Genomic DNA, 23,998 nt, shown 5'->3' with positions numbered 1-23,998 from the left:
GGTGTGAAGAAAAAGACAAGGAAGGTCAAAATGTATGTAAATCTGTACAAGTTCAATGGCTAACAAGGGTCTGTATCTTTAAAATAGTCAGTCAGGCTTGAACTGAGTTTAAAACTCCAGTTATATCATAATCCAGTTTCCTGAAGATAGAGACTTTAAATGATCTGAGACCACAGAAGAAGAATGATCTCCACCCGTCCCCTTTTGATTCCTGAGTTGATTTAGTAGCTTTATCTAGAATAGATTAATTAGCACCAAGATTCTAAAAAAAAAACTATTTAGCCTACTGGGAGTCAAGTTTAATGGGGTCAAGAGTGGGAGACTGGTTCCAAGGTAGAATTCTTTTTTCCATATGCAACCCAACCTTAAGTGAGTGCTGTTTGAAAAGTATAATTATTTTGGATTTTGTCCATAAGAGTCCTGTGTGTCAGATATGAATAATTGGGTAAAAAGTCTTTGCCTTCAAGAAAAAAACAAACGTTGCGTAAATACTACCATTGAAAATAAGCAACTTAAAAGGTAAAAGAAATCTCATTGTTCAAGTAGAATGAATATCCTCTATTATATCCAAGACATAACACGTTTTGATTTTCATCTCTTATTATTCTTTGTATTCTTGAGTTCAGGTTGAATTTCAGCCCCAGCTCATGCTAAGAAAAGCCTTTAATTTATCATCTGAACCCCATGCCAGGTCAAACACATTGAAACAAACTCAGTACCACAAGTCAGGGGTTTGTGCAGAAGGTACATTTAAACACGGGCAGGAATAATGTTCACAGAATGTGACATAAAATGTGACATAAAACACATAACGACTGGGATGCATTTAACATGCTGGTACCCATCTCAACTCAGACTTCACAGTGTGGCACCTTGCCCAAATTCTATAAAACCTCCCAGTCTTGCAGGGTGGTTTTTAAGCCTTTTGGGTTGGATACCTGTTTCTTCAAGGCAAAACAAAATTCAGAGCAGGGATATGAATCCTCACTTCCAAAATAAGTCTCCAACTCATTAAACACCACCTTTAAAAAGCTTGCAAACATGATTTAGCTATTGTCTATCAAGTATAGGCATCTCATTACCAGTTAGTTTATCCTACTACCATCTATATTTTATTTTTCACCTTTCACAAATGCAAAGGAAACCATCAGACAGTTCTCAGCTCTTCAAACAGCTGACAACACAAATCGTGCCAGATATAAATATTTACATCGTCAAAAGTAAATGTTTCCAAAATTCCAAACTCCAATGCATTTGAAAATTGATTTGGATCAGGTACACTCTACCGAATTGGAAATATAAAAAAAACCAATTGTCAACAACAAAAAACACCAAAACAAAACATAACGTTTGAGTGATTTTTAACAGCAGGCTACCTCCTAGTCTCTTCTTTCCCACTAAGTTTTAGGGAGAAGCTGTCATGAAATTAGTTTTTCTTCCTTCACATCAACATTTCCTCTAAGATGGTCTGATGGAAAGTGAAAATTATACATCCATTATTTGTGTTAGCTTGTGACCTTTCCCATCCCAATCCAACATACCCTTTACCTAAAAATGCTTCAAATGCTTGCCACAACTCTTAGAAAAGTCTAGTTCCTTAACATGGCCTCAGGATCTGGCCTGTCCCTTCCTCTTCCACCCTTACCTCCCCACCACCTCCTCTTTGGTCTCCGTGCTTCAGCCTTGCTGGCTATCTTTCAGGGAACTTCTGGAACTCAGGTACCAACTTTCATTCAGCTTTGGGCTTTTTTTACTGCTTTTCCCTTTGCCTAGAATACAATGATTCCCACTTTCACCCTCTCCAAAAAGGAAAGACGGATTGAATATTTAGTCAAAACTGCAACTTGCCCTTTTTAAATACTGGTCAGTGAACCTATCCCTGCTCATGACTTGACTTGAATGCTTTAAAGAAAGCTGTATGTAGAACCCACGTCAAGTTCCTTTTAAGATTTGTAAAAAGAAAACTGCAAATGGAACAATAATTAGGGTTTGTTAGTTTTCTATGAAATCAGAGCAAAAAACTACATGAGCTACACAGGACCCTTCTACAAAAAAGCTTCCCATGTCATATTTACAACAGCACACAAATACCATGTAGCTAAATAGTCTCAACCACATGCAAGGTCTTTTAAAACCTGCCTCGTGACCTGAGTCAAGGTCACTAACAACACTTTGATGAGTCATTAGATGTTTTTTTTTTGGTGACAGTTATGTGATAGGAAAAAATATATCCTAATATATCAGGAGGGAAAAAAAATTACTTACGAACTCATGGTAAGTAAGGTGAACAGACTGCATAAGTGGAGGAGAGAACAGAGCCCAAGGAACACAAACCCTGGAGAATCAGCTGCCAGCGGTAGCAAAAGTTCTCCGTAATTTTAAGCTCAATTCCTTGCACACAAATGATTGTTCATTCCTCTTGAGTTCAAGAACAGCTAAATCACCATCAAACACAATTTTCTGGGTGTGTGTTTTTTTCCACCTCCAAGGATCTACTCAACAGTAAAAGGTAGCCAAATAGAAATGAACCAACACGAGAAATGCTAGATTCTGGTGATGGGAAGACCCCACGGGCATCGTGTCTTTCCACAAATTAAGGAGGAGCGCATCATGGGGGTAGGAGAAGGAAGGAGGATGTTGGTGTGAGAATCACAAAGCACAGCTCAGCATTTCTGTGCAGGAGCTAGGAGTCTTAGCCAGCAAGACGCCCCTAGGAAGATTAATTATTGATTTTCTTATAAATCATCTAAGGTGATTTTTGTTTGTTTGTTTTTCCTTCCAGGATGATAAACGTCTGATTTTACTTTTGTTAAAAAATTTCTTCACTTCGTTGAGGTTCAAAGAAGCCCCATTTAAGAGGTTTCTGAGAGGAAGGATTTCCCCAGCATGATAGGCAGGAGGGCAATTGTGTTTTCTGACCTTCATGGGGTACCAAGGGATAGGACCTCAGGCAACCTCCGGGGGAGGGGTACAAAGTAATTAAAAGCATGAGGGTTTGACCGGCTAGGGAGAAAAAACACAATTTCGACATTATATTTATTGGCAGTGGGCCTGAGGTCTGTGATACCATTCCTGGGTAGAAAGATAAATTCATCACAGAGAGCGAGGCCTGGAGAATTGGCTTTCAGAATCAACATCTCCCGAATCCTCAATTTCACAATGGAAGCAACATGGCTGCTTACCTTCCTGCCACCAGTATTGATGCGCAGGGGCGTCAGAAAGGGGTCGAAGATCATGTGACTGGTCTCTATGTTGACTGGTGACTGCCGTTTCCCCACAGAGCAAAGATTCCAAGCTGAGTTCACCAATCCCCAGAAAGAAGGAACTAGAAACAAAAAGAAATTGTAGAATTAGGCTGCGTAGAAGGTAAAAAGAGTTACAACACAAAAGTAGTGAAACCACAGAGAGCCACCCAGTGTTCCCCAGCCATAGAGATCCTTGGGTGTTGCTATGGTATCTTCCTGGCCTGTATCTTAGTCAATTTCTCTAAGTCCTACATTCATCATCTCTTAAGACCAGATTTTCTTGTTTCAGACCCATTCATCCTGCGGCCCATTTGATGAGTACAGTTAGCATTAATGCCTTAATGGAAGCCTTAACAGTCCAGCCATATCATCTTTGCAATATGTCTGAGATACATCAAATATTTAGCAATTCCTGAGTTGATGCTCTGCTTTCCCATTTGGCAGGAATGATGTGAGAATCACCTTGTCCTATATAGAAGAAAGTGGCATTCGACATACACAAGGTGTTATTCTGTAGGTCGTCAAGACCAAGATAAGGGAGTAAATTATTTTTATGGCCCCCAATCAATGCCAGACAGGAGCCTGGCAACTTGACTTTGTCTTTGTTTAGTCCAGCACTGTGTTATTAACCTAATGTACCAGCAGCTGAAGAACGTGTTCATTTGATAGGCAGAAAAAAATGACATTGAGTGCTGAGGGTGAATATCCAAAGGGAAATCATCTACTCATTTTCAGTGTCACATTTAAATAAATTTCTATGGCAATTTCCAGTCCTACTTTCTTTTGATTAAGAAAGTTAGCAGAGCAGTGGGGAGCCAACCTACTAATTTTATGTCAGTGAAGATCAGAGACTATATCTTCAGCCTTTTTCTGCCCCTCTCAGTATTTCCATTGAGGCTCTGGATCCTTGTCTCCTGCATATGCCCCTGAGATTATATGGGTATCATTCACTCATCCAGCCACAGAATCCATCAACAGTCTAGTGAGCTGCTACCACTGGTCCAGCCTTGAGTTAGGTTGAGTTGCCAGGAAAGCAAATAAGTGTTAGAACTATGACCACACCGGGGAGTGGGGGTGAGGTTAAGTCGAGTGTGTCATGAGACTAGATGAGAGACACCGAACCCTGCAGCAGTGGAAGTGGAGCCAGGGAGTGACTCCTAGAGAAGATGAGCCTAAGATTCAAGTCACACTCTCTCAAATGTACCTGTCTTCTCAGGGACTCAAATTCAAAACAGCCTTTAATTTACAGCAGCTATTATTCCTGCCCATATCACAGATGAAGAAAACTGAGGCAAGAGGGGAGTTTGGCAAACACTTGCCTAAGATACTGTATAAGAAAGCCACAATTCAGGAGAAAAATTATGCTAGGTGGTCTGTCTAGTCGCATCTAAATTCAAAATTCTATGACCTTTTTATTTGTTATAGGCAACTGCTGGGCAGAAGCAGGAGGAGAACTAAAAACAAGTTCCTTGGATTCTTTGAAGAATGCTTCAACACCAAAACAATACAGGCTTCATTGTGAAATATGGCAAATACCTAATTTGGTTTAACCCATGCCAATAAGCCTCTGGTGGCTCCATTCCCTTTAAAGAGTTTGAATTGGCTTTCCAGCCACAACTGATTTTCAAAATGGCAGCAAAGGCCAGAGTTACAGAGAGGGAAAGAGAAGCAGGAGGAGGGAAATGAGAGCAGAAGGAAGAACATGTACATGTGCTTCCATGGCACTCCCATTTCCCAACATTACCTAAGCCATGTTATCACATCTTTAGAAGGTACCATGCCCTAGCAAAATTATAATATTTAAGGAAGCACTTGCATTAAAAATGTGTTTTTAAAAATATAAACTTCTGTCTTCTCTAAGCTGCTCTTTTTTTTGTGTGTGTGTGAGGAAGATCGGCCCTGAGCTAACATCCGTGCTGATCTTCCTCCACTTTATTTGGGACGCCGCCACAGCATGGCCTGACAAGCAGTGCGTCGGTGTGCACCAGGGATCCAAACCTGGGCCGCCAGCAGCGGAGCATGTGCACTTAACTGCTACGCCACGGGGCAGGCCCCTCTAAGCTGCTCTTTTTAAATCACTGACTAAATCCTTAATTCCTCCATCATTTCAAGTTTATTATGAAAATAAAGCCTCTGAAAGGGCATGCTCCTACCCCTCTTTGTTAGTGATACACATAAACATGGCAGATGTGAGGATGCCAGGGATATAGTCAGGGCACTGCCACAGATTAGCTATGTGACTTTAGATAAGTTATTTGTCTCTTGGGCCTTGGTTGGTCTCTACAGCCCTTGTGGAAGGCTGAACAATGGCCCCTCTCCAAAGATGTCCACATCCTAAACTCAGAACCCAGAATATGTCACCTTACATGGTAAAAGGTACTTTGCAGAAATGATGAAGTTAAAGATCTTGAGGTGAGTAGATTATCCTGGATTATCTGGGTGGGCCCAATGTAATCACAACAGTCTTTTTTAAGAGAGAGGTGTAGGAGGGTGAGAGACAGAGAGAAAAGATTTAAGGATGGAAAGAGGCCAGAGAGGACAGAAGATACTGGCTTTGAAGATGGAGGAAGTGGACACAAGGCAAGGAATGCAGGTGGCCTCTAGGAGCTGGAACAAAGTAACAGATTCTCCCCCTAGAGCCTCCAGAAGGAACACTGGCCTGCTGACACTAATTTTATTAACCCTACGAGATTCATTTTGGATATCACATCCAGAACTGTAAGATGATAAATTTGTGCTGCTTTAAGCCACTAAGTTGTGATTATTTGTTATAGCCACAACAGGAAACTAATACAGCCCCCTTTTATCTCTAAAATTCTGTGAGACAATAACCTCTTTGACAATCAGACCATCTATGATGTCTGGGGGGCCTTCCCTGAAAGGCAGCTGCATGATAAACGTAGTTACAGCTGGCGCATATTGCATTTCATCTACTCCCATGAAAACCATTAAGAAAAATCATTCCAACCCTATAAATGGATTGTAAGAATGCTATTATATGGCAGTATGGGTAGGCAGATGCTGCTGTGCCTTACTAATAAACTTCACAGACTCAAAAAGTACCCCCACAAAAACACAAACAGCAAAAACTTTATGCGAACATCTGCCTTTGCTTTTATTGGGCACGGCATACTTTATGACAAACGGTTTCGGGGTTTTATATCCCCACTTCACTATCAAGGCCTATGTGTCTGGTTCTAACCACCTGCTCAGCCAGTTGAGGAAAAACTGAGAAACACTCATCCCTGCTCAGCTGTGTCTCTCATCAGCTCCACTCCTGAAGGGGTATCTAGGTTTATTCAACACTGAATTGCTGATTTTAAATCAGCCATAAATTGATAGTCTTTCAGAAATGGAAGCCACGCTAGAGATCATCTGATCAAAACGCATATATGAAATTAAGGCCTTAAGGCAGAGGATAAAGCCCTTAACCAAAGGCCACACAGCCAGGTAGAGGCAGGGAAGGACAGAGTAAGCACCAGTACCCAGGTCTCAAGATCCCTGGTGCTGCTACACCTCCACAGCTCTAAATCCCTCCCCACCAGCAGGCTCCACACATGAGCAGATTATTGTAGCCAGGAAGTTTCAGAGTCAATTGTTGCCATGGCCATTGTAAGACTTTTGCTTCCACTTCTCTTTTGGTAAGTCAAGAGTAACACTAGTGCCTATTTTCCAGTTAAATTTCAAGTCAAAGGTTCAAATCAAACTTCTCTAAATGTCAACCATCCCAACCAAAGTTAGGATTTTTAGAAAGCCATGTAACTATGGTTGGCTACAAAAAAGGCTGCAATTCAGGCATGAGAAGATATGTTTGGGTCTCATCGCTGGGCCCCGAGGAGATCTAATGGGAATGACTGCACATGAAGAGCTGCTCCAGGTGTCGCGTCCATGGGCCAGCTGGACCGGGCAAGGCTCTAGTCCAGAGGAAAAAAGTCAACGCTCTTAGAATCAGTGTTAAGTGTTGGGACAATAATCAAGGCATCAAAGTTGGCCAGGGACCTCAGGTGCCAAATGGACCAGGAATAGGCCTGCAAATGTGATGTCATCTAAGTTCTAGGGAAATGCTTCAGGAGGAAGGCTGTGAAAACAGGAGGCCATGGAGTGACCACACTTACTGGGGAATGGGAGTGAGCCAGCAGACTTTACCTGCAGAGCAAGGCTGGACACAAGAACTAAGGCTTCCAGATTTCGAGTAAGAAACTCTCCCTCTGGATTTGTACAGAACTCTCATTTCTTTCCAAGATTCTAGTACTTTAACTATCCTCCATATTATAGATTCTTCAAGTTTATAAACTCTCCCATGTCACTCCTGGGAGAAGAAGTGGCATTGTGGAAGCTATGGCACTGTTTCTATTTCCAAATTTAAAGAATCATTGTTAAATTATTTTTCTCTTAGTTTCCATGGCTGTCCCAATAAATCAAATTTTAAAACTTTCTGCCATTTTTTAAAGCATCAATTATTATGGCTTATTAGCTAATGCCGTATCTTTTTCTAGCTTGACTGGTACAACTTATTGTTGAGAAAAAATGTAAATAAAGTAAAACTAAGTGAGAATCACTCTAACTAATCAATGGACAACTGGTCTGAAAATGTTTGAATGGCATCATCCTTTTCACACAATCTTCTAATTTACATATAAACTAGAACACACAACAGACCTGGATATTTTTGCAAATTAATTTTCACAGAGCCTAAACAATGGAAATTAACTGCTGCATCACAGCTATGTGTTATCTTGCCAAAACATTTCCCCATGGCAATGCTGTCATTGTTACCATAAACTCTAAATCCCAAACGGTCTCTTGGCTCTGGGTCCAGTGAACTATGAAAGACGCTTAGGGACTGTGATTTCAGCTGCTTAAAACATGAGCCTTGGAAAACCCAAAGCAAAACCTATCAGCTGCTTGTTCAGAACCGGTGAAACAAAAAGCTCAAGTTTAGTTTATTACCACATCATGGTCACCCCTAGACAAAAACAAAAAAGTTCTCACCAAAACAAGAAATAGGTCTGGAGAGCAAGAAACCAGAGGAACCAAGTCTGATATGAGGAGTTAAAATTTGCCTTGATGATGCTTTCATCCTAGAGAAGATGCTCCAAAGTCAGCCTGAGCTTTTAGGCATCCTTCTTGTTCATTTGTCCTGAACTGTCATTTTTCGTCTCAGCAGAATTTGTGGAGACCACGCTGTTGTGGGCAGGAGGTTCAGCACTTGGAATTAATTTACATAGCTTATGTGAATTTGCTAAATCCTATGGGAACAAGACAAACTCAATTAAAACGTGTTTATGGATATCCTATGATGTGCCAGGCATCAGGCTTGATACTGAGAATTCATGCAGCAAATATTTACTGAGGACCTACTATGTGCCAGGCACTGTCATCAGTAACGAATGAAACAGATATGGTTCTCGCTCTCATGAATCTTGCAGTCTAGTGGGGAATATGGGAGACAGTGTTTATCTCCAAGTTTGTATATGTCTATCTATGCTATGAGAACTTTTGGAAAGCATGCTGTAGAGACAATTAAGATGGTGATGAACTATAGAATAAGCATGGATGGGGAGATAACCTAGGTAGAACGGTCAGGGATAATTTCCCTGGAAGTGACATCTAGTAGACCCTGGAAGGACTGAGAGGAGGTGCTCCTGAAGAGTGGCAGGAGAAAAGGTGTCCAGGGCAGAGGAGAGGAGCAGGTTTTGGCAGAGAAGAGCCTGATGTGTTCAAGGAACTTAGAGGAAGCCAGTTAACTTGGACCTGATGAACCAGACAAGAAGAAAAGTGAGATGAGATGAGATGAGGTTCTCCAAGTAGACCAGGGACAGAAGTTTCAGGGCTCTGCAGACCACAGGGAGGAGTTTGCATTTTACTTTAATGTACTAGAAAGCCACTAAGCATTTTGGACAAGGTCTGATTTATGAATTAAAAGCATGTCTCTGCCTTGGCTGGAATACAGCCAAGAGTGAGCTTGATTATCCTTAGAGTACTCTGAGTGCGAAAAGAATTGGTTCCCAAGCAACAGTTGGGTTTTTACGCGAATTTAATCCTATTGCTTTGGGTTTGTTTAAATTCTATCTCAAAGGCAGAACTAATTGAATGTTTTAAAAACCATTCTCTTCAACATATGTGCCAATAAAATAGCATTTTCCTATGATCCAACTACTATTCTCCAAGTCATCATTTGAAGCAAGGAATATTTTCATGAAGAGACTCAGCTAAGGCAATCTTTTCTTGCTTTCAAGCAATAAACTAAGTCCCCAACTTTTTGGCCAAAGGAAAGCAAATGAAAGTTGGGAAAATGAATACTGGCATAAAACATATCGTCGGTGAATTCATACCTACAGATAAAGCCTTCCACTTCAATATAGCAATCTCTCCTTTAGGGTTATAAAGCATATGAATACATTTTAAATAAGAACTTGTATCTTTCCGTTGCTCTTTTCCTCACCAGTGCTGATTTACTGCCCCTCTTCCTATTCTCAACTGAAATAAATCACCACTTTGAGCCATTATTAATGAGCATGTTTAAAATACCCACTGCTGCAGGCTTTTGGCCCCTTTCTGGTTTCAGATTTATTTCATAGGGGGAATTGGCTTTGAATAACTCCTTTGTCGCTGAGTTCTTCTTCCATTGCTGGGACTCTGATTCATATTACATGAAGTGCCTCTAACTAGGGGACCTCTCAGGGGTTGTAAATATCCAATTTAACACATAATAATTAAATTGTGCATTCATCTAAAAAATTAATGGAACTTCTCCAATGAACCAGATAAAAAAATGCCTCCACTCTTAAGGACACCCTGTATGGTGGGGAGATAAGCAAAATAACAAATAGTTACAATAAAACATGATAAATGTTATAATTAAGGTGTGTGCATATTAAAGCTTAAATGCAGAAAGGGGAGTAAACTGACCCGGACCCTTTTTTCAAGTGCCAGGGTAAGTCTTTCCAATAGAGGAGATATTCGAGCTCAGCCTGAAAGCATCAGTAGAGGCTGCAAGCCGTAAAAATTTTATAACTAGTTCAAAGACTAAAGTTTTTCCTTACATGGAAAGACATGCCATTCCTAGCAATCAAAACAAATTGTCACTGGAATTTGAATAACGATTATGCAGGGAGAATTTAAGCCACTGGATCTTCTGACTTCTTGTATAGGAGAAAGAACATGAGCTGCTGTATCCTCACCGTTGAACCTTGAGCAGGTGGTAAACATGGGGATGATAGTTACTTCACAGAGTTGTAGGGGAGATTAAGTGAGAACAGGTTTATAAAAGGTCTAGCAGAATGTTGTTTCTATAATAAATATCCAATGAATGTTGGAGAAGGAATCAAGAGCTGGGATCCTGGGGAATGGTGTAGCCACCAACACTGCGATTCTACCACTGTAGCATTCCAGAGATGATAAGGGCAAAGGATCCAGGCAGGAGGGGGAGGAGAGGCAGCTTTCAGACGCCCACACAACCCAACCCAGATTCAGAGCAGGGAGCAGTCTAGGTCATGGGATTGGCCACTTAATTTCATACTTCTAATGAGCCATGTGCAATTATTTCTTGGATCCATAACTTTCAATGTCTGGATGAATGGAGGGAGTGAGCAGTGATACGGGTCATTCATGATGGCTTTAACTCTAAAGAAAATCATTTTAATTTAGCTTTTGGAAGTTGTTGGATACTCGTTTGTACAGCAGCTTCATTCTCCTGTTTGTGCTTGGTTCCAGTGTGGTGACTGGCTTGCATCCCTGAAGACACATCAATTGAGGGTGAAGAAAAAGGAAAGAAGGGAGAGTTTTCATTTGCTGATCATCCACCATAATTGGCTCTGTGCTGGAAACTTGATGTATCTTACCTTGCTTACTCCTCCCCACAATTCTCTGAGATAATATTAGCATTATTTTATAGATTAGAAAAATAAGACTTGTTATGTGACTTTCCAAGGTCACTTGGCCAGTAAACAAAGGAACTAGAATTTGAAGTCAGTTCCTTTCTTTAAATCAAGCAACCAGACAGACAGACAAAGTAATGCATGTGTGGAAACATGTGAAGAAATTCACAAGTGTATAAAGCAAGAGGTAGTCATCTCATGCTCCTTCCTTCCAATGACAGCCCTGAGGCAATCGGTGTGAACAGTTACCAGACGTCATCCAACATCTTTCACTATGCTCATATGAACACACCCAAATACATATACAAATATTTAGAGAAGTTCTATTCAGAAAAATACTTTTTGTTGGGGCCGGCCCAGTGGCGTAGTGGTTAAGTGTGCACGTCCTGCATTGGCGGCCTGAGGTTTGCAGGTTTGGATCCCGGGCACGGACCTACACACCACTCATCAAGTCATGCTGCAGTGGCGTCCCACATACAAAATAGAGGAAGATTGGCAACAGATGTTAGCTCAGGGCCAATCTTCCTCACCAAAAAAAAAAAAAAAAAAAAACCCAAAAACTTTTTGTTTCAAGTAACCATATGCCATGAATGCCTTCATGTCAGTCCTTCACAGAGTTACACATTCATGTGTAAGGCTACAGAGCTTCCATCGTGTGAATGCACCTTATATTTCTCAACCATTCCCTAAATGAAAAACATTAAGGTTATTTTCATCTGATTTTACCATGAAAATCAGTGCTGCAATAAATAGCCTCAAACATAGACTTTTTCATATTAGTGCTTTTATTTCAGTAGGAAAGATTCCTAAAGGTAGTATTGTTCAGTCAAGGTTTGTACACGCTTTATTTTAACAGATGCTGCCAGGTTACTCTAAAAGATACTGGCAGTATCTATGAATATTTATGCTCCTATCAGCCATGTGTGATATGTCCATTTCCCCATAATCTCCGTAGCACTGGATGTTACTTATTTATTTGTTTGTTTATTTATTTATGGCAATCTAACAGGAAAAATGGGATTTCGTTGATTCAATTTGCATTTCCTCACTACTGCCAAGCTTGAGTATCTTCTCATATGCTCATTAGCTATTTGCAGTTCTCTTCTGCTCATGTTCTTCATATTCTTCTGATCGTATTTTTCTCTAGGTTATTTGTGTTTTCAGTATAAATTTTGGCTGTCATTTGAATTGTAGAAATATTAACCATTTGACATGTGCTATAAACATTTTCTCCTAGCCTATTATTTAGCTTTTAACCTCATTTTTGGTATTTTTCTATATGGGATTTTTAAATTTTATATGGTTGGATTTATCGATCTTTTCCCTTATGAGATTTCTGGATTTCCTCTATTATATAAGCTTGAATCTTAAACTACAGACTATATAAATATTTTGCTAAATGATCAAAAAATATTTTTATTGTTATACTTTTTACAATTTGACTTTTTAAATCCATCAAAGATTAATTTGTATATGCTATGACACAGGGGTCTAAGATTTTTCCTAGATAGAAAATGAATATTCCAGCATTGTTTATTAAATAAACCATCTTTCCCCACCAAATTGAATGTGACTTTTTTTTTTGGTGTGGAAGATCAGCCCTGAGTTAACATCTGTTGCGAATCTTCCTCTTTTTGCTTGAGGAAGATTATCCCTGAGCTAACAACTGTGCCAGTCTTCCCCTATTTTGTATGTGGGTCACCTCCACAGCATGGCTTGATGAGCAGTGTAGGTCTGCGCCTGGGATCCGAACCTGTGAACCCAGGCCACCGAAGCAGAGCGTGCGAAACTTGACCACTACACCACTGGGCTGGCCCTGAATATTACTTTTATCACATATTAAGTTTCCACATATATTAGACTTGCTTCCAGTCTTTCTAGTTTGTTCCATGTCTTTGTATATTCTTGCGTCAGTGCCACATTGTTTTGAGTATAGTAACATTTACGGTAACTTTTAAGATCAGGCTTCCTGATCAAAAAGACTGCTCTGTTTCTCTACTGTCTCTATGGGACCATGAATGCCTGAGCTCCAGGGAAATCAGCTAGGATTAGTGACTCTAGGAACTTAACACAGACATAGTATTCTTGGGAACACCAGATCATTAGAGGTTATCTGGCCTATCTTCATATCTTCAGGTAGTTATGTACTTGAATCATACTTGATAGAGAGGACAGTGCTTGCCCCTCTCCTCAAAAAGCACTAAAAGTGTACACACTCAGAGAAGCTCCAAAGTTGAGTCCTTGGAAGACAGAACAGTGTGATGGAAATAGCATGGTATTTAGGGCCAGTAGAACCAGGTCCAGGTTCTCCTAATAACAGTCACATTTACTGAGTCCTTACCCTGTATTGACCACCATCCTAGGTATTTTCCATTCATTAGATCATTTAATCATCTAGGAGGTAGATCTTGTTATTATCCTGATTCTTATAGGATGTTATAGGAATCTGAGGCAGAGAGATGTTAAATAACGTGCCTAAGGTTTAAACAAACAAACAAAAAACAGCTAGCAAGTGGTGAAGTCAGGATTCAAGACTCAGGCTATCTGGCCCAGATCTTTGATCTCAACTCCTGTATTTTTCTTCCTTCCTGTCTTGGTGCACTGACTTGATCCAAATATATTTTCTCTTGAGCTTCAGTCTCCTCATTTGTAAAATCAGGATCATAAGAAGATACGCTTCGCTGGATACTTGTTCCATCTAACTAACAGTGAAAATTAAAACGACAAAAATAGCAACAACCATCACAGCCAGTTCCATTTACTGACCGAGTGATGGATTATGCCACTGGTGGTAGACTGGAAAGAGGCTAGCTTTACGTTAAATTGTTCATAACTGTAGTCCTCAAAGATGGGTATTATTTGTCCCATTTTATAGATAAGGAATTGAAGCTCAGAGAGATTAACAACTTACCGAGGACATTTAGCTAGTACATAGCGGAGCTGGTGATCTGAACCCAGGTCTAACTCCCATCTTTACTCCACTCTCATCCCTTCCTCACAGCCACACAGAACTGAGTGGAACTAAGCTGCCAACATTATTTTCTCCTCAATATTTCGCTTTCTCAGAATTCACTTGCCAGTGAATCAGGATGACTTGTTCTTGAGAACCCACAGGAAGGCATAAAACAGTCTGGTTTATGTAGGCATTAAGCCCTGTGTGTCTGTCTTAGGTTTAAGATTTTGCCTAACAACGGTGTTAAGCACTGTCCTATTGCATTTGGGAGGAAATATTTCTTGCCCCGTGTAATTACTGCTGCTTTAGATAATATCTGAAATTAGTTTATTGAAGCTGGTAATTGAAACCACAAAGAGAAGAATATCTCAGTGCATGTCAATAAACCAGCCCATTAATTACTTCCACCTACTCAACTTTGAAGAAAATGACCAGGCTGATGCCTCTGGATAACAACACGACCCACTCAAAGTTTAGGTAAAAGCTGCATCCTCTTGGCTTCAAGAAGCACATATCAGTAATGCTGAAACTAGCTGGAACATGAGAATCAAATGCCAGGTAAAAAGCATATAGCCACTGAAAGGAGGTGCTCTTCTTCAGCCTTCGGAAATTCTGAAAATTCACCAACACAGTATCAGGCAATGATTTCCTATAAATTTAAACATCTGGTGAACCGCTTTTAAAATCCTGAAAAACATCTGGATATCTTGGAATACACCATCCTTTATCTATTTGAGTATGTAAACATCTCCCTCTCCTCCCTCTTTCCCCCTAACTCTCACTCTCTCTGTATGTGTGCACAAAATTATCCCCTTATACAAATGATGAAAGCACCGCCACGCAGATGTGTGTGGAGACCAGCTGAGCCTCACCTCACAGCCATCCCAGCGGTGGGTATCTCAGCCTTTTGCAACTTCTCCGCGTGTTCACATTTCTGTAATCCTACAGAAACCTCCAGCTGTTCCAGTCTGTCTTGAGTTTGACATGTATTTAGGGCATTTTTTAAATCATTTGCAAAAATAACAGGGCTTAGTTACCTTTCTGATACATCAGAAGAAATAACCTTCATGCCATCACTGAGTCCTGGAGCCCAAACCCAACAGAATCAGTCACTAAACAGGGAAGAAAAACACACAGATAATCTATTGGTCTTTTCCCGATTTTGCGCCAGGATGGATTGTCCAATAAGTCTGCAGTGTATTTTCTATTCAGATGCTAGATTTAGCTTCTATGATATAGTGACTTCACCAACACATTTAACTTCTATTAACTTTCCTATCTGACTTTTGCATCAACACACTTCCTATCAGCAGGCAAGGAAACATGTAGGCATCTCACTGACTGTATATCTCTATCATCCCCCAAATCTCATCCATGATCAAAGCTGGGTGAGTTCTTTGCTTTGAGATGCTCCTTGTCCAGCCTAGGTACCACTAGCCTAATCCAGGTTCCCACCGCTACGCACCTTAGTTTTTGCAACAATTCCTTAGATAAATTCCCCAGCTCCAGGGTTCCACGTCACAAATGACATGAGAGCTGGTGGACAAGGAAGAATCGGGACTGGAAATTGCAGTAGATCTGTGGTCCACAACAGAATTTAGTGCACAGCAAGGATCAGGATTAGGTGACTCTAGATCTGTGTTTCCCTGCAGCCCCCGGGCTCTGATTTGATGCCACCACTATATCCCCAGTTCCCTTTCCAGTGCTTAGCACAGAGTAGGTGCTCAACAACTATTTACCAAATGGGTAGATAGATAAACGGATGGATGGATGAGAGAGAGCAGGACCATGCCGTCTGCTTTGCATACCATTTTCTCGCCAGTGCTGGTCATTTTGTAGTCCTTCAGTACAACTGTGGATGAACGGATGTACATCATTCTGTTTCATTTCCATACCCTCAATAATACAGTGTGCTCCTTCCTACTTCTGTGCTTCTTTTCCGCCTAGCTTCACTGAGGTATGATTGACAAATAAAAATTGTATATATTTAGGTTGTATGACATGATTTTTTTAAGGTGCACAATGTGATGATTTAATATACATATATATTGTAAAATGATTACCAGAACCAATTTAATTAACACATCCACATAGTTACCTTTATTTTTGTGGAGAGAACACTTAAGATCTACTTTCTCAGCAAATTTCAAGTATATAATACAGTATTATTAACTATAATCACCATGTTGTACATTAGATCCCCAGGATTTATTCATCTTGTAACTGAAAGTGTATACCCTTTGACTTATATGCCTCCACTCTCCAGCCCCTGGCAACCACTGTTCTCTCTAGTTCTACGAGTTCGAATTTTTAGATTCTACATTTTTATTCTTCTTTTCTCTCTTGACCTTCCCCTAGTCAAATCCTACACATCCCACAATTCCTAATTTAAATCCCGATCCCTCCATTAAGTCATGCTCTACTATTCAAGTCATCACTCTGGATTTCTAGAGGAGCTGCTTAGATGGCAGACCATTTCGTACTAAACTACACAGAGCAATATTGTTCATTGTTTTGCAAATGCATTAGTGTCATTTCTTAAGTAGAAGCAAGCACCTCAAGATGAGGAACTTGAACACAGTACAGCACCTGATAAAAGATGATTCATGAAGTGAATGACCAAGATCAAATCTCTCCAAGGGGCTTTTAAAGAAAAACTGTACTTGAGAAGACACAGCAGTGAAATGGATTTAGTGATGTTTTGACACTCCTCACCATCCAGTGCTCAAACATACGCCCAGCCCCATGAAGCTCCCTGCAGTTCCACTAACATGCCTTGCCTGCAGTGGTTCTGCTGCCTAGAATGCCCTTCTCCATTGCCCATGCAGAGAGCACCATCTCATCTTTAATACTTACATCTTGTGATTTTGTACATGCCTGTCTCCCCAACTACAATGGACATTTCTTGAAAATAGATTTATGTCTCTAAATCACCATTGTTAAGCACAGTGCCTAGTATATAGTAAATTTCATAGGCAATGTTGTTTAAATAGAAAAAAGGATAAAAAATACTCAAGACCTGATATACACTAGTAGAAGAAGAGGCAAAGCGTGGGGAGTAGGGAGGACTGTCATTTTACTGAGCATCTACTTTGTGACAGGGACAGTATTAGGCATTTACTCAGGATGTCTATTTAATGTCTGATCACTCTCCCCAGATGAAGTGGGAGATAAAGGTGATCTCAAGGATATGGTTTTTTTAATCTAGGTTGTGAAGTATGAATGCCAGACACAGTGGGGATTTGACAGCATTCTTATTAAGGCAAAAATCCAAAGTTGGGTTACTAAACGGAATAAAGAAAACAGAATGATTCAAGACGCAAAATCAAAGGAAGAAATTTGATGAGTGAGGAGATTTGCAGTGGGCAGTAGGAAGAGGAATAAAGGAATTTCATGAGTTGGACAATAAGGAGACAGAGAAACATTTTACTCATTTCTATGTCCATGAGCATGGTATGCTCTGAGCTTTCAAAAGTATAGCCCTCGGGCTGATATTTGATCCATCTTTGTACTAATCAAGAAAGGTAGATTGAAAGCTGCATCTAATGATCAGATTGGAAGAAGAAGTAAAACGGTGCCACCACAGGAGACCCTGACATTGGTCAACGTGGCTTTAGAACATAAAAGAGTGCCTACCTGTGCTGGCACTTATGTTTCCATTTTTAAAGGCATTTCTCATTTCCACACACCATTATACAAAGATTCAACGATAAACGAATGGAAAAGTGCTTTGTAAACTGTTACACATTCTTAACCTCTTAATTATTCATGTTTACGTTGCAATATGATTACAAATGACCAGCACTCTCTTGGTTAGTCGGGTCTCTGCATTTCAGTACAATTTTGCTCTCCTGGCCGGACAACTCAAGTTCATGTACCAAAAACAAGGAATAGACCTTTGTTGTAATGCTTGCTCAAACAGAGAGCATGGATGTTGGCCTTTTCCTTTATTGTTGTTTCTTAAAGAAAAAGTGTGGTGCTGAACAAACCATACTCCAACTTGCAGCCTCCCCAGGAGATCCATGGCAATGCAGCAAAGGAAATTCGTGCTGATCTACGTGGAGCTTTTTTTTTAGAGACTGATCCAGCTTAGAAAACTCTCTCAAATCAATGGCTCAAGACATTAAAGTTCGACATCTTCTTTTTGAAATAGTGAGAATCTGAAGTTTCCTTATTATACTTGGCGGCTCCCTGGTCTTCGCTGAGAAGAACTGGAAGTGCCCCGAGGAAACACCAGTTCGTGGTGACAAGAGATTAAAAGAGCATTTGAGCTTTAAAGGCCCAGATGCCTGGGAGACTGCTCGGGAATTTAATCAACAGTGAACACACCCTTAAAAGTTTCCTCTGTAAGTGGCTTGAGCCTCAGCTCCCACTTTGTTATAAGGCTGCCCTCTCCTGCCTTTCTGCCTGTGTCTATGCATTGGGAAATCAGACAAATCAGCAAAGCCCTCACTTTTGCAACACTTTAAGATTTATAAAGTATGTTCTCAAAACACGTAGTTCCGCTCCTCCCTGATGCAGCGGCACAGATTTCATCAACAATTTGGCAGTTCAACAAAAAACCCTGGCACATAGTCTGGGTCACCAAACATGAGAACCTTTACCCTCTTCTCTCAGAAGGAGACAACTCTTTTAAATTTCTCTTTGATCTTCTGGAAAGCAGAAGCAAAACCTAAAGCCAGAAGCAATCAGAGGTGATGGATTACTGATCGCTATAAACATACACCATGGAGCCTTGGGGTAGTGATGAAGCAGTCATTTCGGGGCAGAGCAAGAAGCTACGAGCATAGGAGGCACTCAGTTAATGTTGGTTCAGTGAGGAAATAGAGAGGCCACTAATGTTTGAAAAGAAAAGGAAACAGGGAAGAGAGTTAAAGGGTTAAAGCTCTTTGTAGGATGTTACCAATGGAGAGTTGGCCTAATGCTGTGTTGAATAATTAACATTTATGAAGTGCTAACTCCAATCTAGGCCCTGTTCTAAGGGTTTATATATGAATTAACTCATTTAATCCTCACAACAGTCCTATCGTGTGAGTACAACTGTTATCCCCATTTAACAGGTGAGGAAAGTGAGGCAGAGGGAGATTAAGTTTCACAAGATGGTAAGTTGTTGGGCCTGGATTCAAAGCCAGGCAGTCTGGCTCCAGAACTTGCAGCCCTTAAACACCGTGTGATCTTACTCACCTTGATTCTTGATCTTTAAGGATACACAACAAGCAAACAGGGAGCTTGTCAAAAGAGCTGATTAGGAAACTCATGCCAGAGATTCTGATTAAATACATATGTGGGATCCAGAGTTTTGCATTATCAACCAGCAGCCCTGGTGCTTCCAATGCAGGTTGCTCATAAACCACAATGATGGGAAAAACCAGCTGATAAAACTGACATATATTGGGAGAGAATAGGTCTCCCAGATTCACAAGGTCAGCAACGTGACCTGAACAATGACAGATCTAAGGAGAAAACATCAACTAAAGGGTGGATAGGAAAGAATAAAACAGAGAAACAAACACCCACATTTTGCTTCCTGCCCTGCCATAAGAGAGAGGCAAAGAAAGGTGTTTCTTGGAGGGGGTAGAAATATTTCACCAGGACTCACAGAACCCTCAGGTTTATCTGCCTTCTTTTGTTCTATTTCCTTGTCCACCAAGAATTCTCTGATAAATGTTCCCGAAATGTTCTAATCTAAAGAAAGGAGTTGTTTTAGATGGTAGACAGGAATAGTTCTGCTACTGAGAAGTGGGATTTCCCAATGCCCCTATTATAAACTGTCATAACGGCTTATTCATCGTCCTATGCTATTTTAATGAGCACCAGTTAATCAGCCCCAAGGGCCGATCATCTGTGGATAAACCAAGAATATCCTGTTTCTGGGTTTGAGAATCTGCGCATGACACTGGGCCATGAGATTTAGACCAGCATGTGGCCTCCGACAGGCACTGCCAGCAAAGACCACACTTCCCAGTGGCTTGTCTCTGTAGTAGCCCCCCCACCTCACCAGAAGAGAGCCACACTCTTCATTACTTTAGAAACCATAAACTGCATGCAAAAACCAAAAATGCTTTGTGCATAAAGCTGTTCGCCGGAACATAATTTATAATAAGTAAGCACTGAAAACAATCTAAATGTGCAACAACAATGGGGGGATGGTTTAGTAAAATTAGGTACATCCGCATAAAGAATATTTGTGCAGTCATTAACAAAAATTTTCACTATACAGAAAATTTTTACATAGAATATTGTTTCAAACATATAAAAAAAGTGCACTGGAGGGGGAAAAATAACAAAATGTTGAGAGAAGTTATCCCTGGATAGTGGAATTATAGGTGAATAGTAACGTATATGCAAGTGTGTTCATATGTTCCAAGCTTTCCGCGATGAGAGTAGTACTTTCACAATTAAAAAATTTTTTCTTAAAAGACTGTTTATTTGGGCCAAATTTTAACCCTGCAAAGAATTACATTCTGTCACACTGAGATTAATTTTCTAATCATGGGTGTTCTCTGTGTGGGAATGATAAAGAAAGACTGGCTGCCTCCCTGCAGCCACTTTCCAAATTTCTGAGCTGACTGGCATGATCTGGGCACACCGAGGAATAAAATGCAGGTGATCAGCCTGCCCCTGTAAGAAAGGACAGAAACGACGGTCAGACTTAGCAGTCGCCAAGCAGGAGACGTGAGAAACCTCAATATATTGAGCAAAACTTCTTCCCTTTCATCCCTGCCCTTGGACATGAGAAGTTAACAGGGATTTAGTTAATTGGCTGGTTTTCATCCTAATTGGCTAACGAATCTATTCCAATCTCAAGAAAAACCAAAGAGGAGGAAACAAATAACAGGAGGGTTCAGCTGCTGATTGATGTTTAAAAGGGACCACGTTTTATGTGTCAGGAGATCCGAGGGCCTGAGGCTCAGAGCGTTAGCCTCCCTGGAGAGTGGGGGCTCCATCAAGGAAGGGGTGAGTGTCCGTGCTGGGACCTCCCAGGCCTTCCTGTCTCTGAAGAAAAACTGAAACTGACAGCACACGTTGAATTTTATCATCTAATACCGAATTCAGCTTAAGCAAACGCGGACTCTTTCTGGGCTGGGGCAGAAGATTCAGCAGGGCTGAGGCTCTTGTACCATGTGGCTACAGGGCCTTCTGGAAGGCGCGAGTTAAGCCCATCTAAATTGAGTTTGATTTTTCTTTCCCCGCACCAATTAGTTCTGCCATTTAACACAGGGATTAGCAATCTCATTTCCTGGGACTGTCTTCAAAGGATCAGAGTCAAACCACTTAGTGGAGCTAGCCTTCTGCAAAACTTTGAGGTTGGTGAAATGGTTTTCTACATCTTTTCACCTGCCTTTTAAGCCTCTTTCCAGCTCTGTTCCCTTACCAGGTAGTCGCTTTCCCTCCCTCACTCCCTTTCCGTTTACCTCTCCTGCACCCCATTACACATATATCACAATCATACAGTCTGAACAACAACTCTGCACTTATGATCAGACACAGGCAAATGCACTCCTAGGAGGGGTGGCAGAACACTTGAATCTTGTGCTAGATCTGAAATTCAGGCCAGAGGAGGACTGTATCCAAACTATCCTGAAACGATGGCGGGGAAAGTAAAAACTTAAAAAAAAATAAAAACAGAAAAAGTGGAAGGGACTAAGGAAAGAGACTATGGTGAGAAGAGCTAACGTACCACCAACCTTGACCTCAAGCCCAGCTGACAAAGGTCTCAGGGCTCAGGCCATCCACCATTCCAGCGAAGGACAGGGCTCCGAGGACAGTAGGGGGAAGAACCCAGGATTTACAAAAAATGAAGAATGAAGTCTCTCCCACGTTTCTCCCTTTCCATTCCTTCCGCACATCTTTGAAACCTCCCGTCTAATCTAAAGGAATCATCCACTGAGAGGTCTTCCAACTTGCAGTTTCTCCCTGCTTCCCCTTCCCTGCATTGATCTAACTGCTTCATTGCCACTAGCACACTGGGGCCCCCTTAGTCTAGCTTGCAAGACCCTCCACTGTCTGGCAACAAGCTGTCTTTGGGGCTTATCTCCCATGCTCTTCTTCACGCACCTCGGCCTCCAGCCGAACGAGAACTCCGCCATTCCCAGTGTGTCCTAGGGCTTTCCTGTCTTCCTCATACCATGCTGTTTGCCTGACACGCCTACTCGTTAGAATCCCACTCATTCTCCAAGGCTGGACTCAACTATCTCTTCCTTTGGGAATTTTCCTCAATGCCCCGTTCTGCCTCAGGAAGTGGTACTCTCTGCTTCCTCTGAAATCCTGTTGTATCCAATGTCACCCTTAAGCCACCTCTTACAATATATTTTGAAATAATGGCAGAAACCATGTTTTTCTGTCCTGATATTCCTTGTATCTTATAGTGTGATCATGGAAAATCAATTGTTTGATGAACGAATGAGGATTCCTGACCGTGAACTCTGAGTGAATACCACCACACCACACAGACGAGTCTTTCTTATTCTTGCTCACTCCCTCTTGCTCTCATTGCACACACATACACTCACGCATTTCTGTCACTGAGAACAGTTCAGGTATCTTAATTGAAAAATGAAAGATTGATAAGCAAAGGGAAAACACAGAGTTAAGAAAATAATGATTAATGGTTCAATTCTCTCAAATAAGACAGATCTTTTTTCCCTTGGCCTTTAGAATGTAATTATTTATGAATTTCTGTAGGTAGAATTCACCTTGTTCCACAGAGACCTTTGGGCACGTTTTATAATGCAAAATCTTGATTTTAGGATGCATCTGCACATGCCAAAAAATAAATCAAAGATTTTGTCTAGACTTTCTAAGCCACATTTATCTGTGTGGTGGTGACAGACCGGAAGAAGCAGCCCAAATTTCTGTAAAGTGGTGAGTGGGAGGGCTTTGTTAAATCCGATGGAGGCTCACCTACCTGAGGTTTGTAAACAGAGCATATGTTCTCGTCGACGTCGACATGACCTTGTGGGTCTCTTCGCAGACTATATTAGTGCTGTGCAAATATTCCTACTCAATTGTAAAGGAACATTACACTCAGGGAAATTATTCTCCCAGCAAACAGACAGATGTTTAACTTAATATGACACCATACTCTGAATTCTTAAAGTGAGATGGGGTCCTTTTTGGAGCTGGAGTAAAACTGCGCATGTCATATTTTAACAATGTAGCACTCTGTAACGTCGATTAAGTCATTACCTCCTTCTCACTAAAAACTTTCTGCTCCTTCTTTCAAGCCCCTCTCAGTCACGTCACTTGCAGAGGCCACGGTGCACTTAGTAATCACGTGACGATGCAGGAGGTGGCTGTGATGATATTTATGGATCTCTCTGAGAACTTTTAAACGTTCTGTTTGCAAATCCCTGTAGTATAACATGGCATGACTTATCTCCAATTGTAGGCATCTGCTCCCAGAAGAATATGAAATACATCTTTTCCAAAGATACTAGGAAGGCTTAAGAAATTAAGGGGAAGAAAAGGGTGGGTGGGGTTGGACCAAACACACATATCTAGATCCATGCTTGGGGGCTTTGGCACACAACCAACGGATCCATCTTCACTCAGCTGGTGGTTATCAGGGATAATTGTCCTTCAGAACTTCAAGTAGAAGGGGCCCAGGAAGGTGAGCTAGACCTGAGCTTGGACACAATGGAATTTCTTTTAATGCAGGGACTTAGCAACAATCCCAACAATGCTGGGACTTGGCATGGGACGACCACCCATGTGAGGTTCTCGCAGCTTCCAATCTGCCCTTCCACACTCTGCCTGTGATGCTGCTGCTGGGCCTCGGCAAGCCACATTTCTACTTGATCAGCTCAGGGCTGCAGACTGCCCACAGGGAAATCTAGAGGGACGCTGGAGGGCTGGAGGAGAAGGAGCCGCTCCTTCCTGCTTGCCTCCTGTTCCAGTTGATGGGGCCTCACCCTGGC

At 41.2% G+C, this 23,998-nt stretch overlaps 1 protein-coding gene across 2 annotated transcripts in view; it reads right to left on the bottom strand.

The window, feature by feature from the left end:
* Positions 1-23,998, bottom strand: part of CA10 (carbonic anhydrase 10) — a 459,693-nt gene that overhangs the window by 273,058 nt on the left and 162,637 nt on the right. For both annotated transcript variants that reach the window (XM_058560658.1, XM_058560656.1), the window contains one exon: positions 3,183-3,325. In XM_058560658.1, coding sequence (XP_058416641.1) covers positions 3,183-3,325 — 143 coding nt within the window. The remainder of the gene's footprint in view (positions 1-3,182; positions 3,326-23,998) is intronic.

Source organism: Diceros bicornis, chromosome 18 (assembly GCF_020826845.1).
Source record: "Diceros bicornis minor isolate mBicDic1 chromosome 18, mDicBic1.mat.cur, whole genome shotgun sequence".
NCBI classification, from domain to species: Eukaryota; Metazoa; Chordata; class Mammalia; order Perissodactyla; family Rhinocerotidae; genus Diceros; species Diceros bicornis.
The sequence above is the reverse complement of the archived record's forward strand: the minus strand, read 5'-3'. Positions and strand labels throughout refer to the sequence as shown.